At 46.1% G+C, this 16,961-nt stretch overlaps 1 protein-coding gene across 8 annotated transcripts in view; it reads right to left on the bottom strand.

Annotated features, from left to right (window-relative positions):
• Positions 1 to 16,961, bottom strand: part of SMG6 (SMG6 nonsense mediated mRNA decay factor) — a 244,338-nt gene that overhangs the window by 108,962 nt on the left and 118,415 nt on the right. For 7 of the 8 annotated variants that reach the window (XM_073235026.1, XM_073235028.1, XM_073235029.1 and 4 more), the window contains 2 exons: positions 10,782 to 10,898; positions 9,056 to 9,224 (listed from right to left, as the gene is read on the bottom strand). In XM_073235026.1, the coding sequence (XP_073091127.1) occupies positions 9,056 to 9,224; positions 10,782 to 10,898 (286 nt within the window). Of the gene's footprint in view, positions 1 to 9,055; positions 9,225 to 10,781; positions 10,899 to 16,961 lie in introns of those variants that run through there. The other variant, XM_073235032.1, reaches the window with a different exon arrangement.

Here is a 16,961-nt window from a genome sequence, read left to right as displayed (position 1 = left end):
ATACAAAGTGGCCCAAGAGCTAAGCCAGACTGAGCAGAAACAAAAGAAAATACAAAATGCTTCAATGGAAGGTCATTTCTGCCCTGATCCACTCAGACTGGTCTTGTATTTGAACATTTGATTCTGAATACCTGCTTTCTTCTGGTATCTCAGTGGGATTGCCTTTTAAGATCACTTCATATTTCATAAATTAAATCATCAGTTATCTTCTCTCTCTCACTGAGCACCACAGACATGAACACAACTCCCTAGGCACATGGGCAATGCAGTGATTTTCCACAAAGGGTGGGGAAGAGGAGAGTGTCAGGAAATTATTATTAAAAGAATCAGGTATTTCCAAAAACTAGGTGAGATGCCTGAACTTGAAAGTTAAGATATATGCAAAAGGATGAGGTAATTCCTGGAACCCGGGCAATACCACCTCGGCTTACCCGAACTAGGCCTCTAGGCAGAGAGGTCAGTCCCGTGGTGAACACAGGGTTTCCTGTCTGAGTAGAAGGGGAAAAGCTTAGCTTTCTGCTGCTCTAGTTCCTTATCCAAGCTAGGAGAGCCTTCCAACCTTCACCACACAGCAGTCCTTAGATTCTAAGGATTCAAGGTTGGCTGGGCTAAAGAACCCAAAGTTAAATTTTGGTGGCTTTGAGGAGCTTTATACAGCTCCCAATCTTCTAGACATGCTTGGGAAATGATTCCCCAAGTGGTTTTTCAGACACTCTCAAACCACCTTTGGTTCTAAGTGGACCCTGTAGTGCTGTGGGTGTGGCAAGTCCCTCTGGCTTGTTCTGGTCACAACTCATATATTTTGGGGAAAGCTCCCAGAGCCCACAAAATCCAACGAAAGTTCGGGTGCATTCTTCACCAAGCAGACCCAAAGCAGCCAGAGAATATGAAACTGCATCCAATGAGTCCGTTTATGGCTCTCAAAATGGTGGAAGGGAGCCTCTCCAACAGCTGTGATGTGATTAGTGAGCAGAGATCAGCAGTTGCAGGGTGACCCAGTGGCCCAATCCCACAGCACATAACACACACCAGGAAAGCAGACCCCTAGTGGGGGTCTGAATACCAGATCCTAGCTTGGGACAGACCAGCAGTGGCTAGTTAGAGGTATGCACTCAGGACCAAGGCTCACTCACTTCCCCACAGACATACATTTACTTACTCTACAAGGAAAGGAAAAAAATAAGAGTTAATTTAATTTTTATTGCCTCAGAATTCCAAGGTTTAATGTAGCTGTCAGTTTGAGTGCAGTGCAGCTGCTAGCCGATACAATGCAGCCCAGGCAGGCCCAGGTGACCAGGGAAACACATTTCACAGAAATGAACCAACACACACTCTTGGCTGGTTGTTTGGGGGATATGGACTTAGGTAATCAGATTAACCCTTCAGGATGGGGTTAGTTCTGAAAAATAGTGCTAGAAAGCAGCTTCAGTCCAAAGAACTGAGAAGCCCTGATGTTAGGTAGATTGGTGGGTTTCTGTGTGCCTACACTTTTGGAGTTTTCTCATATGTTACTCAATTACAACATGCTCTGAAAAATTAAGGTATGACATATGTGAGGCAAGGTATTGCACAATAATCTATCTCCTTCCTAGAACTCAGAATGTAAGACAGATCTGCCAGCTTTATAGGGAAGAGGCCAGGTGGGATCTTTTCTCTAAGTTCCATCTGGGATGGGACCAAGAGAGGGAGACAGTTTGGAGAGTGGAGTGGGAAGGTCTGACCAGGACTCAGGCCATCCTTCTGGCAAGTCTAAAGACAACTGGGCCCTCACACACCCCTTCATATTTTTACTGGGGGAACAGGCTGACTGGTGATTAATATCAAGTACAATGACCCCATGTTACAAGCCTGCAGGGGCCTGTGGAGGTGGCCATTTCCTGTGTAATACCAGCTTGTTTAAACACTAAGATTCAAACTCCACAGCTGCAGAACAAACCCGGAAAGAGCTGAGTGAGAAGAAGCCCTGATTGTGTTTCAGAGCTATGGAAGATCAGAGTGGCAGTACAGATGGGAAATGAGTTGGGTCTTTGGGTTCCTGGGGTGAGGAGCTCTGGAAATACAGCTAGGATGGCACAGAAACTAGGCAAAAGGAGGCTGAAAAAGGGCAAGCCCATGGACACAAGGAGAAAGGTCATAACAAGAGAAATAGTCTTAGGATATGCACTATTCTCTTTTTATAACTCGTTTGCCTATGACCGTATATTCCAGCCCATGACTCCATTTGAGGTTCAATGGCCAACATAAAACCACTGTAGCCCTGGAGGGCTTCCCATTTAACCAGAGAAAACTTGCAGAAGGTAAGTAGCTAACAGTACAAATGGAACTGAATCCAGCAAGTCTGGTGGAGTCAAAAGCCTAGTACCTGGGCTTAAAATAGCTTAGCAAACCCCTTGGAAAGACAAGATGTCATGCCAGCTCTGTTTTCAGTGGGATGAGGATCTGGTTCTGATACCTCAACAGGCCCTGGGATGGGACAGAGATGCAGTGGGGTGGGGAATCTATGCAGCTCTCCCTGCATAGATTAAGGAACTACGTGTTTTTTCCTGATGGCACCATGATATAAAAAGGAGACAGGTGTTACAGATCATTGTTCTAGGAGTTAAGCATAGGCAGCAAGATACTACTGTCCAAGAATAACAGCTGTTTATTAGGTGACCACTAAAGAATATAAGACTCAGTAAAAGATGATCCCTTCTGCTTTTCTAGTTTATACAAACAAGCCATCTTGGGCCCTTGGGAGAGTGCCCAACTTCAATTAATTCTGCCCAACAGGGCAAATCAAATTCTGAAGCCCAGTCATCCTACACTACTTCAAGAACATAAACTTCTCCATGTTCTAAGCAGTGCAGCTGGACCCTTATGACCAATAAGAGGTCACAGTAACCTCATTGCAGGATTTCTCAAGTACCTTTACTGTGCCTCCCTCATCCTCTATGTAGGTCAGTGCCTTATTTGATTGCATTTTCCCAAGCTACATGCATATGCATAGCCTCTGTCACATCCCTATGGTGTGTTAAACCCATCACCACTGTGTGTTTGGGAAAAAGCAGCCCCCAGAGACCTCGACATCTCCACGGCATGAGTGGAGCCTTTGGCGGCCTCCCTGGTGCGGATTCTCACGGTTCCTGCCTCTCTAAAATTTCTAGCTGTAACCACTCCAACACGTCTTTACTTAGTTTAGCATACACTGGACCCAAATAACCTCAGCCCAGAGCTGGAAAGCATGCTCCCTGGGGTCAGCTGTTGTACCCTGCTGGGGTCAGACTGGGGCCTTAGGCCAACACCCCTTCCTCTCACAAGAAGTCCTGTGGGAGGAGTAGGGAGGACAGAGGCTCCTGCTATGGGAGAGATCACGTGTGCCCCAAACTCAGCACTTGGAGGAAGAGGAACCCCCTGGTGCCAGGCTATAGTGCTGACGCCCCAACCCGGAGCCAGGGAGACTGGGTGGAGAGCCAGGGTAGCAAAGGGGCTTCCCACAGTCACCACCACTTCCTTCAGGGAAGTGCTGATGGACTATTACTTAGTGACCTCCTAAAATGCCCTTTTGGGAAGACGTATTAAGCGTCCTTGAAGGGGTGCCGATTAGACTTGGGATTCTTATTTCAAAGTTGATCTATGAGGGTGAGTGAACTAGCATTTTTTTAACTCAAGAATTCTATCTTGTTTACAGGGTCAGCACATGTAGGTTCCCTAAGGAAATCAGCCTACTGCACACTCCCTACATATCCCTATGTCTATCTGGGTGACAGCACCTCAGAGGGCTCCCTACAAGCCTTTCCCAGTGTGCTCTGTAGACTATACAAGACAAGCCATGGAAAAGCAGCAAGTCTAGGAATTTCTGGAGGTTTTTTTTTATAGTACTCCAATCCAACAGTGTGATAAATGCATCCGAGCTACAATTAGGAAGATATATAGCATCAGAATGCGAAGGTCTGGGCAGCCTGGTGAAACGTGGGCTCTCCAGAGCCCCAGCTATGTTTCCCATTATGTAACCCTGGTCATGGGCAGACAGCCAGACTCCAAATGAAAAAGAGACTCTGGCTTGGCACTGGTTCTATTTTCCTATCCTCATTCGGGGTCAGCGCAGTGTCATACAGCTGCAGAGAAAGCTCTGGGGATTAAACCTGGGAAAGCCTCCAAGACCAGGACCTGGGTTCAAGTACCAGCTGAAAGCAATAAACCAACTGCCACAGCTGGGCTAGGTTTGGATGTTCTCAAAGTCCCCTGACTCTTTCACTTACTGAGAACTAGAGATCAAGATGAGAGAAGATTTGGCTTTAGCAGAGACTATGAAATGAAGTGGATTGTCCCACTGCCCTAGCCTTGCCAAAGGTCCTGGGACACAAGGGGTCACTATGCTTAGGCGCATGGAAGTCTGTTGCTTGGTTCCTCTCCATCACCTGACATTCACAACTTGTCTCATGCTCACTTGGTAAAGTAGAAAGTAGCTGCCTTTCCCTTCTAAAAAGAGGCCTGGTTCAGAAATTGAGCTCCCTACTTCTCACCCCACCCGCAAGTAGATGGTCCCTCCAAACACTGTGGTCTGTTCTAAATAGACCAAAGCATTCTACACTATCTTTTACAGTGGCCCAAGGCAACTTTCCACACCCTACTATAATCCTCTGTACAAAAATCTCCTAAGATACAAAGCCATCCTATCACAACTCCTAATGGGTACAAATGGAAAGTCAACCTACTTACATGCTGACTCCAGCACACATGACTCCAGCCCACTAAGTTAAGTGCCACTGTGTGGGAAGGCACACATGGCTCTGAAAGCCTGTCGTTATAACCATGCAGAGTCAACAATGTTCTGTCATCATCATCAGTGCCTCTACATGCCTAAGAAAAGGAGATCTGACCAGAAAGAAGAGGAATATGGGAGACGGGAGAACTAAAGAGATGAGCTTTGGAACTCCCCCAGGAAAGTGGAGGATGCTTCTGAACAATTCTCTAACTGTACAAGGAAAGATGGGGAACAACTGAAGGGAGCAAGGTTAAATGAGGGTCCAAATGTGTCAGGGAGACTATTTGGGAATGGGGGTTTCTGGAGGAGAGGCAAACTGAAATGGAGGCTATCTTGGGATCAATAAAGAATTTGTCTTTGCAGAGAATAACCGTAGGCAAAGACCAATGAAAACATGCAAAGGAGAGGCGTCAAGTGGAAGCCAATTCCTTCCTACTCTCTTGAGAGCACTCCTAAACCCTCCAAAATGAAGAGCAGCACAAGGACCTTAGGAGTATCAGAGGGATTACTGTTCTGACATCTATAGAACTATCTGGAACATGTTATTCCCTATGGCCTTAAAAGAAAAAGCTCTGCAGCATGGAAGATCAGTGAGCATAAAACGGAACTTAGAAACCCACAGAACCACCATACCTTACCTCTTAACCACAGTATTTACTCAGTGAGTGTTAGGCAGCTATGTGAGAAACTAGAAAGGAGGAAGGTGAATTCTGATTCCACTTTTCCAGTACTTGGATCAGCAGGCTATGAGGTGGGACTACCCTCAGTAGTGGTCAGGCCATTTGCTCTGTCCAACAGTGGCACCAGCCCTTTTAAACCACCATGCCTTGTGGTCAGGCCCTGACACAGCAAAGTCCCTCCTTTATGCTTAAACTTGCATTCTAGAGATAATCAGCTGCTGATCCTGATGGCAGAGAGAGACAGAGCAGAAGAGGACTAACTCCCTTCTCTACCACACTGACTTCTCTAGCCTAGATTGTATTCATCAGAGAGTAGTGGTGCCCACAGCTACAGGGACTTGTTTACTAGGTGACCAGCCTTTATATATTATTTGGTCAGACTTGGTCTCCTTGTGAAGAAGAGTCTGAAAAGAACAATCAAATCTGATTCAAGTTCCCAACCCTCTATGTCTCTCTGAGCCTTGGAAGTGAAGTGCAGCTGGGGATGGCTGTAGCTGGGACCACGTGCCCAGCTGCAGATTGAGCCCTTGCCCAAAGATGGGCAGCAGCTTGTATAAGCCGGCAACAGGCCATTTGCTCCAGCATCCAAAGAGAAAACAGACTCAGCACCTCAAGCAAATGAGGCCCAGCACTTCCTATGTGAGCTTTCCATCTCCTCAGCTAAACAAAAGCCAAAGAGAGTGAGAGAGGAAAGAGGGATGAAAGGAGATGGCTCACAGGAGAGTTAACAGGACTGATGGTCAGGATATGAGTAAATGGGCTGGGTGGACAGTATCTAAGGGACTTGTGGTTGTGAGGTGACCCAGGGAAGGCCCAAGCTTCAGGGACAGATGGTCTGCCTCCATACCTGCTGAGAAGAAGGGAGGAACACTCTGTGACCCCTGCATATGCCGAGAAGCAGTGGCGTCAGATATTTGGAGAGCTGAGTCCTTCCTTGCCACAGTTTCTTTCCAAAACTACAAACTGCCTAGTTAGCATTATAGATTAAAGGCCTGAAAAATTTGAGGCAGTACATGTTAACTCTTTGGGGAACACTGCTGGGAAACAGCTGCCCTCTAGCCAGCACATCAGTCCAATCCTTTGTGTGGCCCTAGATGCTCAGCTTAGGGCTCACCCCTGGCTCATCAGGCCTTAGCCTGGAGTATACTTGAAAATCTACAAAGGTTCACATGAAGGTTGCAGAGAATGATTTGATGCTGTGAGCATCACCCACATGGTTACAGAGCTCAACCTGGGGGCTGGGGCTGGGGAGAGAGGATGCAGATAAAGGGCTTAGTAATCCAGGGGTGCTTTTTTGGGTGAAAAATAAGGAAAAAATAGGAAGAAAGGGGGAAAGAGACTATACAGTTCATAAAGAAAGATCAGTTTCTGGCTATCCAGAAATCTCTGTTGCAGCCTTCCCTCTGGGTCACCCATGTGTTCAGGAGACTCACATGGCCTCAGCCCAGAGAAACACCTCTACCCACTCTCTAAAACTGCCATTGGCAGCAGCTTAGGTCTCCATACGCTATCCTCCAGAATATTCCCCATCCCAAAAAAGAGCACTGGAGAAAAATGATGAAATGTTGGGTATGGGAGCTAGTTCCCAAACACATGTATATACACCTAACATAAAGCCTGAAGGAGCTCCGAGTGTACTACACCTGCCAGAGACCACAAAAGAGAATGGGGAGGAAGGGAGGAGAGAGAGGGAAAGGGACAGGAGAAGTAGAGAGAAGCAGAGACAGAGAGACAAGAGAATCCAAGAGAGGAACAGACAGGAAGAGGGAGAGCGAGAGATGGAGAGTCAATGGAGTTGACCAGAGACAGGCACCGATAAGCACATATATTAAGACATGTTTGTGCAGGCACAAGCACACAGTGACACTAACAGAGAAGAATGGGAGACATGGGAACATGGATATAGGTCTGGAGTTGGCAAACTTTTTCTGTAATGGGTCAGAGAGCAAATATCTTAGGCTTCGTAGACCATACGGTTTCCATCGCAACTCATGCGTTCCACTGCTGCAGTATGAAAGCGGTCATAGACAAGTGTAAACAAGTAAGCATGGCCAGTTCCAATATAACTTTATGGACACTGAAATCTGACTTACATACAATTTTCACAAGTCCTAAAATGTTATTCATTTGATGTCTTCCCAACCATTTAAAAATCTAAACTGTTCTTAGCTCATTGGCCATAGCTTGATGGCCCCGATAAAGACACACACAAACAGCAGAGGCAAACAGAGGCAGACAGGCCGGGACAAGCTGTGTCAGGCAGGCAACAGGTGAGGCAGGCAGGGCAACACAGGCATAGACAGGCAGTGGCAGGTGGATATAGGCAGAGCCACATACTGAGAAATCCACCCCTGGACCCCAACAGAAAGACCCAGACTGACACCAGACACAGTCACAGACAAACACGGACATGGACACACCTTCCCATAGGATACTCACACAAAGAGAAACAGACAGGACCAAAGCAGACATGGACTGACATGGACCCTGAATCAGACACACACAGACATGCATGTGGACACAGAGACTTGGAGACACACAGACACACTGACACACACACACACAAACAGTCCTCTCAGGGGTACACATGAACCCCCACAAAGAGACCTACACACTGAAGGATAGACAGACACAGACGCAGATACAGACACAGCACACAGGAATACATGGACACAGATACACAGACAGATGTGGACAGGCACACCAAAAGACTCTTAGATAGATAAATCCCGAGACAAATACACTCAGACACACACAGACAACCAGACCCAAAGAAGCACAGAGAGCTACAACCCACACACAGATATGAACACAAACACAGCTACACATGGTTGTACAACGTGAATGTAACATGCCACTGAAGTGTATACTTAAAAATGGTTAAGATGGCAAACATATATATCTTACCACAATTTTAAAAAAGAAAGAAAAAAGTCATAAGAACACATGAACAGATCTACATAGACACATGCAGGCAGACACAAATACCAGCCAGACCAACACATCCCAAACTAACAGATGCTCTGACAGATACCACACTGACACACAGACACACAGATGGGGGTGGGGAATGCTGAGGAGATAGAGATTGAAGTGAATGGAAGAGAACACGGCATACGCGTCCTCCCCACATACTACAATATCATGAGAGGAAGGCAAGGAGACAGAGTGCATAAGACAGCACAAGAAGCAGTGAGAGATAGCCTGAAAGATACAGGGAGATAAAAGATAAACTAAAAGGGAGAGAAAGACACAAGTCTCTCACACATGCTGACACATGCCCAGACTCAAGAGGCAGCTGCAGAGGTGGTGAATATGAACAATATGAAGTGAGAATGGGCAAGCAGGTGCAAGGACAAAGACTAAAATACAGCAGGCTATGGAGTGAGAGAAAAGGAAAATGACAAATGAGGAGGAACAGACTACGGAATGGGCAATGATAACCTACAACATCAGGGGTCAAAGAAGATGTTCAGGGAGGGAAAAACTGAAGTTCAAATGAGGAGGGAAGAGAGAAACAAGCAGATGGAGGGGTGGTGGGAGGAAACAAAGAGGACTAAGAAGGGAGCTATGGGAACACAGGTGGGCCCAGGCCAGCAGTGCTGAAGGAATGAGCAGGTGGACTCACTGTGAGGGCAGATCCAGGGACGTGGGTGGAGGATTCCAGGTATCTGGGTGGCCAAGCATCCAGTCTGACCAGACTTTCACACTGGGGAGCAGTTCCTTCAGGTCCGGGACGAAGGCAGACACCTTGATGTCATCTTGGTCATCCTCGTCCTCAGGGGAGGACAGCTGAGCTGCAGAGGCAAAGGGTGAGAGCTGGGCCTATGTCTGCTGTGGCCCCCGAGTAAGGCCTGGGGCGCTGGGATGGCAGCAAATTCTTAGGGGAGGGAGACCAAGTCCACAGGAAAGCTGGGCCCAGAGGTGAAGCACAAGTGCCAGCACCTAAGAGGATTCTGAAAAGCAGGACAAAGAGAGAACCAGTGCACTCGTCTGCCCCTGTAGAAGCTGTTTCTGTTCTACCTGTGGCCTGGCTGAAGGTGCTACTCTGGCCTGGAGCCTTGAGCCTCCGCGCGTGACCCCATTTAGTACTCCTTCAGCACAGTACTAAGATGGCACCAGAGTCCCTGCCAAAACTGCATGACCTGAACTGGATCATGAGGACCCAAATAGCAGTACGTTCTACAAAATATGTGGCCTTATACTTCAAAAATGTCAAGGTCATGAAGGACAAAGAAAGACTGAGAAACCAATCCAGACTGAAGGACACTAAAGAGACATGACATCTAAATTCAATGTATGATCCTGGAGTGGATCTTAGTCCAGAAAAACACTTTTTTTTAAGGACAACTGGTACAAACTCAGAATCTGTAGATTCAATTATAGTACTATATCAAGTGTTGGCTTCCTGATTCTGATAATAGTACTGTCCTGTCAGAGAATGTCCTTGTTAAGAGGAAATACACAGTCAAGTATTTGGGAGTAAAGGGCTACCATGTCTGCAACTTACAATCAAAGGGTTCAGATGAAAAAATAATAATAAGCATAAGTATATGTGTGTGTATGGAGAGACAACTTAAAGTAAATGTGGTAACGTTAACTGCGGAATCTGGAGGAAGGGTATGTAGGAGTTCTAAGTATCATTTGTGCAACTTTTCTATAAATTTGAAATTGTTTTAAAATAAAAAGTTACCCCTACTCTCCCATCAAAAAAAGGCACCTCCAGAGGCTAGAGGCATTCACAGAGTTGGTGTGATAGGGACAACAGAGCAGCCTCACTACTCACTAATACTGATCCAGTAGCTGGAAGAAAGGTGCAACCTTCAGCCCTACTTTACTCGGCTCAGCAACTGGGCTTAGAATTCTATGGGCAGCCTTAAAGGATGTGGGGACACAACTCAATTCAGGAGCTAAAAAGTAACTACTCTGGTTCAGTAAGTCTCCCAGATGGCTGGTCCACAGTGGTTATAGCACCCACTAGGTATCAGACAAAAGGAACGTACGATAGAGGGAGAAAATTGAACGTCAATCATGAACAAAAGGGGAGACTCATTTTACTGATTTATTAAGGTTATAGGAACATGCAGCAGCTTAACAGGTACAGTGAAATTCCTAACCACTAAAGGAGACAGGGAGAGAATAGTTCTGCAAAGAGGCAAGAGGGCCACAGAGGTAATCAGACTGCCAAAGGAGATGGGACTAGTTAAGTGGGCAAAAGGAAGAGGGGACCTTAGGAAGAGGAAAACTGCACAGTAGAGGGAGAAGCCACTGAGAAAGCAGTGCGGCATCCTCAGCTTGTCTGGACAGGGCCCACATAGCCGGAAAGCCCACCCGTCAGGACCCTGTCTGCTTACCTTTGGCAGACTCCTTAAGTAAATGGGTGCAGCGCCGCACCAGGATCGAAAACATGGCCAAGCCTAGGACTGTGGCTTGCTCCTGGATCACAGAGCGACACTTCTCCAAGAAGCAGTCTGAGGAAAAGCAAATGAAACTCCATCAGGACCCCAGGAGCCAAGGGCCACTCTTCCCTACCTTACTAGGTGCACATCCTTGGTCATGTAAGGCTAAGTGAAATAAAGCACAGTGGCACTTGCCATGATGCCTGGCATATAGGTAAGCACTCAACACTGTTATAAGAGGGATCAAGTGTCTAAGTACTGCATCACCTCACCTCCCCAGGACCAGTTATCTACCCCAAGGGAGTGCTCTGAGCTGGGGCTGCAGGCTCTCTGCTTTTAGCTGGCTACTATAAGTGAAGTTACAGTAACAAGAAATCACATTTAATCAACTCATTCTCTCTAATGTATATACAGTAGGACTACAATCAGCAATTAAGATCAGAAAAATACAAATTTAAGTTTATCTTCTTATGTGGGATCCACATATAAATCAAGTATAAAAATCAAATGAATATTCATATTTGACCTGATTGTTTATAGTTCATAATGCGTGATCAAAACCAAAAGTTTCTGTGATGACTGCCCTTGTACTGTTCACCATGTAAGAACTTATTCACTATGTAAGAATTTGTTCACCCTGTAAGAACTTGTTCGTTATGCTTCAGAAGATTGGAGACTGACGAGAATTAGGCTTGAGATGGATTAATGATTGTGCATTGAGCATTGACTCTCCTATACAGAATTTTATTGTTGTTAACAACCATTTGATCAATAAATATGAGAGATGCCCTCTCAAAAAAAAAAAATATATATATATATATATATAAATTGAAAAAAAAAGTTTATCTTCTTGAATTACCAACTTCTGGCTCTATCATTACCTCTTCTTACTCCTGACTTACAAGTAACCTATTTTCACTGAATGAGTTCATTTTATATAGAACAAAGCACGGCACATAATAAGCATGTAATCAGAGTTAGCTTTTATTTTCACAAATTTTTCCCTAGGGCTAAAATATAAACCTGGCTCCCAGTGATAGCACTTCTCTGCCTCACTCTCTCAGGCTGACTTCCTTCTGGCTGCAGGTCAGTGAAAGGAACCACCTCGGTGGCGGCCAGGGCTATGCTTCAGCAGGAGCTACATATACACTCTCAAATCCCTGCCTGTACCTACTCCTACTCCTTGTCAGTGGCCCTCCCTGACAGCCACTTCATCCAGACTTGAGAGGGACTCAGTGACAAACAGAAGGCAGCAGTCCAGTCTGAGCCTCAGAGAAGCAGACACCCAGGAGGCATAAGAGATGGAATCTGGGGCCAGGTTCATTCACTCTGGGAGCAGCTAATCTGTTAATTCCCTCTGTAACATAAGAGAACACTCAGAATCTCTAAGTATTAAAAGGATAATTAGCCACAAGTCTGATCTCAGGCCCTGCCTGCATGTGAACCTCAATAGCCAAGGGGGAGCCCTCTCGCCTCTCTCCTCATTGACACTAGTCTTGTCAATGGGGCCTAAATGAAGTCTTTACTCCAGGAAATGATATATAACCACAGTTATTCCTAACTGCCTTGACCACAGGAGAAAACACAATTGGTGTATACAAAGCCAGCCCCAAACCACTTTAGAAAGCCCTCGGAGTGAGAAGGAACAGGCTGCTGCTCAGAAGGTCACAACATATGAATAGCATCAGTGTAGCAATTCTTCTATGTGGCTTTCCTGCCATCCTTCCAGATACCCACTGGTCTTAAATGACACCCTCTAACTTTCCACCTCAACTGTGGCAGGCAGTAAGGAAGTGGTAACAACCCATGGGATTCAAACAGATCACTACTCTCATTCTTCTTCTTATTGATAAGGCCTTAAACCTCTGCAAGAAAACAAGCATCCAAGAACCAAAAGGAAGGAGGGTGGAAAGTAGAGAGGGAATGTGTAAGCCATCCCAAGAAAAGTTGCCAACTGCTCCCCTCCACCCCATACTATAGTCAGCAGCACTCTGTACCAGCTCAGCCCAGACTCCTGCCATGCCCTGCCAGCAGTCTGCCTCTAGTTAGCAACAAAGCGCAGAGTGGGAGAATAAGTCCAGAACAACAGAGGAAGCTAAGACAGGATGAATGGAGGCAACATCCTGGTAGCTGACACCAGTGTCCCCTCATCAGCTGGGCATGTTGGGCAGAAGTTACCTGAATACAGAAGGCGTTTAGAAGGGAAGAAGGGGATGTCTTAGCTCCAAGAGACTGGCATTTGAGAAGTACAAGATGACCAAAGGACACTCTCAGCATAAATAAGGATAAGATGGCACAGAGGGAGATTACATTCATCACGTCTATTTCTATTTTTATGACAAACGGCAATCTCAGGCTAGCCTATTCCTCAGAGTGCAAAGTTGGTGCTAGGGCTCAAGGGGAAGGAGAATAAACTGCTTAAGAACGATGACACTTGTGGGCTCTGGGAGTTTAACTGTTTTTTTTTTTTAAAGCCTCCTGTAATAAGGTCTGGGGACTAGGTGGGATAGGAACAATTGTAGCCTCTTTTTGCTGTTGGTCTGGCAAGGGATCAACCACCTCTCAGAAGAGCAGCTGAAAGGCAGCTTCATGACTGTTATGTTTTTGGCCATGGTTATGTCACCTCTACCTTTCTCCCCCTTCTTGCCTTCCTGTGAAGGGCCTGACAGCATTCCCTGCTGTGTTACAGTCCAACTGATGGGGAAGTATAAACCAGCAAGCCATTCTGCTCTCACCATGCAGGTGGTGATATCACAACGATCTGGCGTTCAGAATGTCTGGGTCTCAGTCAGCCTTCTGACTGACCATGTCATATAGAGCACTTTCTGGAATGCCTGCCCTCCACGGCTCAGTGGTATAAGCACAGACTGAACATCTATGATATTTGACCCCGTGCTGGGTTTTGTGGAGAACACAGCTACAAATAAACCTTTGGACCTTTCAACTATGTAAAAAAAAAAAAGTTATTTACCCAAGTAGCTGTGGCAATTCAGACCTAGTACCTCCAATGAGAAATACATTAAATGCTATGATCGTCAGGAGATGCTACCTCACCTAGGCTTCTGTGGGCTAAAAGCTGTAAGATGTCACTCCTTGAGAATTATTTGTTCTTATGCAAATATATAGGAAAACAGCATCAAGATTCCCAGAGTCCACCCACTTTGGAGCTAAACCTAGGAAACAAGCCCCAGTCAGACTAAGGTCCACATATATCTGTAGAGCTGGGCTGGGCCAGGCCAACAAGTGATGTAGGGTGGGGAAGGAAAAAGCATTGTTTGCCTTGGTATTTGCCTGGGTTCCTCTGGCTTTGTGTCAGGTAGCAGGAGACATGAGCTGAGGAACTCATTAACATTGTGAAACAGCCTTTCCCCTTCTTTCCAAAAGCAGGCTTGCTCAAGGGCTTAGGGGGATGGTTTTGGCTAAGAAAGTCAGACAGAAATATTTCTTACCCAGAAAGTCACCTGAGGTCTAAACTTGGTTCTGCCCCTTCCCACATGCTCTAAGATGGGCAAGTGACTGGAGCTCCCACAACTTCTGTGGCCAAATACCTGCTCAGGCAGAAATATTCTTCTTGCTCCTATGTAATAGGGAGACATTCTTATTTTTCTGAGAACATATTCATGGAAAACATAAACCAACTGTCGTCAAAGTTGTATGAAATCAGGAAATGGAGCGGCCGGGAGAAGGCTGCCATGTGGCCGGATGTTATGTATTTCTAATTAGTGCTATACATCTTTCAACAGCAAGTGTCCTTCTGCTGGGAAACACAACACACTGCCCTTGTTATTGTAACTGTCAGAGAAGTGCTTAAACAGATAATCTCCAGGAAAAGTGATAAACACGTCCCTTCTCCCACCAGTGCGTGTGCGACGGTGCTGCCAAAGCAAAGCTGTGCTTGACGGCTCCAGGATGGCAAAGCATCCTCCTGCAGGAAATGGGAGCAAGGCAGGAGGGGTGGAGAGGGAAGAGGAGGGCAGGAGAGGCAGGCCCACCTGCCTAGACCCTCTAAGCCTAGCCAAGGGACAGTGGTTCAGAACTACTGCTTCTCATCAACTCTTGGGTCAGGGAGAGATCTGGAGGAAACCAGTATCAATAAGGATGAGGTTTGGCTAGTCACTGAAAAATCTGGCAGCAATGGAACAAGCAGAGTTCCCCTGATGTACACAGCCAGCTTCCTGGCAAGAGCATGAGAAGAGTAATGAAGAGAAGACACAGGATGGATGACACAGAAGTCTGATTCCCTGACAGCAGCAGAGAGACTCAGAGGGCACTGGGGTCCACTCGACATTCCAGCAGAGAGAACCAACTATTTGCCTGGCTGCTTCACTAACAGCCGGAGAAAACTGCAGGCAAGACCACTTTTCACTGATTCCCTCCCCACTGGCTCCTTCCAAAGAGAGGAAATGAATGGTCAGTCACCTCCAAACTAACACCACCTGGAGGCGATCTGTTGGCTCTTATCTTTCAGACATAAAGCTGATTTTCTCATGAGTCAGTCACCACTCAGACACAGGGCTGGCACAGTTCCTCAGCAGCCCACCAAAACCTCCCTGTCTACAGGAAGTGGGCAGTAAGAGCATCTTTCGACTGCTGCTGTTTGAGCTAGAGTTCCCTGTGGCAGTTGCTGGCTAAAGGGGAGGTGGAGGAGGCAGTCATTGTATAGAAGCTAGATAAAATCTCAGCACAAAAGCAGAGATGTCCATGACATCAGGGCATCATTTTATTCCCTGAGGAGCAGAATGAATGAGTCAGAAAAATCAGGCACCAAAATAAACCCAAGCAAATTATTCAGGCACAATAGCAGAACATAGGATGACAGGATGGAAGGCAAGCCACTCTGCACAGGGTATAGCCAAGACAAGAGAGGAATATGAAAGGTCATGTTTCCTCCCTGAGAGCCCCTACTGTCAGCCCTGCTACTCCTTTCCAATGTTCTAAGACTGTAAAACTCTTACCTTCTTTTTGTGGGTAGATTTGGAGGCAAAGGAAATCTCAACCTCTAAACAATGTGACTTCTGCCATTAATTCCAAAAGTTATTTATTTAGCCCAATTGTGGAGAATATAGAGGAAAAGAGGATCCTGCCTGTGAAATGATAATCTAATGAAGAAGACAGGAAGAATATATAGATACCCAAATAACTGTAATTCAAGGAAGAAGTAAGATGTTTTCTCTCACCGGAGGGGAAGAAAATCATTTTCAGGAGTGTCTATCAGAGAACATTTCATGGAAGACAGCACTTCTGAGCAAGGCTGCAAAAGATGAACAAAGATGGAATTGGCAGGATGAAGGAGGGACTGAGCCTGTGAGGAAGACATGGTGGGAGGGGCACACCAGGCTTGTTCCCACAAGGCAAGCACTGTACTCGGTGTGCCATATAATGGGGACCACAAAGCAAAGGGCCTGCAATGCCCCAGCAAGGAACACAGACTTGACTCGACAGGCAGTGAGCAGTGAGGGCAATCACTCCAGGTTTCTGAAATGAAGCAGAGGTGAGTATTTTATGAAGATTAATCTAGTTATAGCATTTAGGACAGATTAAGGTAGCTGGAAAAAGGTTAACAAGGAGGAAGACCAGCTGGGAAGCTAAAAGGGCATGAACTTGTTTGAATTAAGATAAATTTATTAAATATGGAACATACAAATTTGCATGTCAAATAAATGTAACATCTTTCTTATAGGAGAGGTGGAAGAGGGAATGGAAAGGAGAGCACAGATGTGAGAAATGCTGCAGAAAGAAAATCAAGAGACAGTGGAGATGTTGAGGAGGGAAGGGATGAACTGGAATAGGTCAAGGACTCTGATAATCCCGCAGGTTCCAGAGGATTTTGAGACCTCAAAAAGGGTAATATCCACCAAAGGAGATCCAGGAAGGGGCAGAAATGTGGGACTGAAGAACACCTGGAAGGAGGGAGGTATGCAACAAGAAGTCCCCAGGCTCCCACCCACCTGGCTCTTGGCCAGTCCTGTCTTTCCAGAACAAAGACACATCAGGGGGTCAAAAATACTTGAGGAAGACCTTGCATAAGGAGGCCTGGGAAGTCTGAACTGGCTCTCCCTGTGGAAGCCATTAGATATTCAGCACTTCATTTGTTTCCAATTCTTGTACGAGCACAGCTCCAGGCTGTGGGGTGAG

This window comes from Manis javanica, chromosome 4, assembly GCF_040802235.1.
Source record: "Manis javanica isolate MJ-LG chromosome 4, MJ_LKY, whole genome shotgun sequence".
NCBI lineage: Eukaryota > Metazoa > Chordata > Mammalia > Pholidota > Manidae > Manis > Manis javanica.
This window is presented reverse-complemented; position numbering and strand designations above follow the sequence as displayed.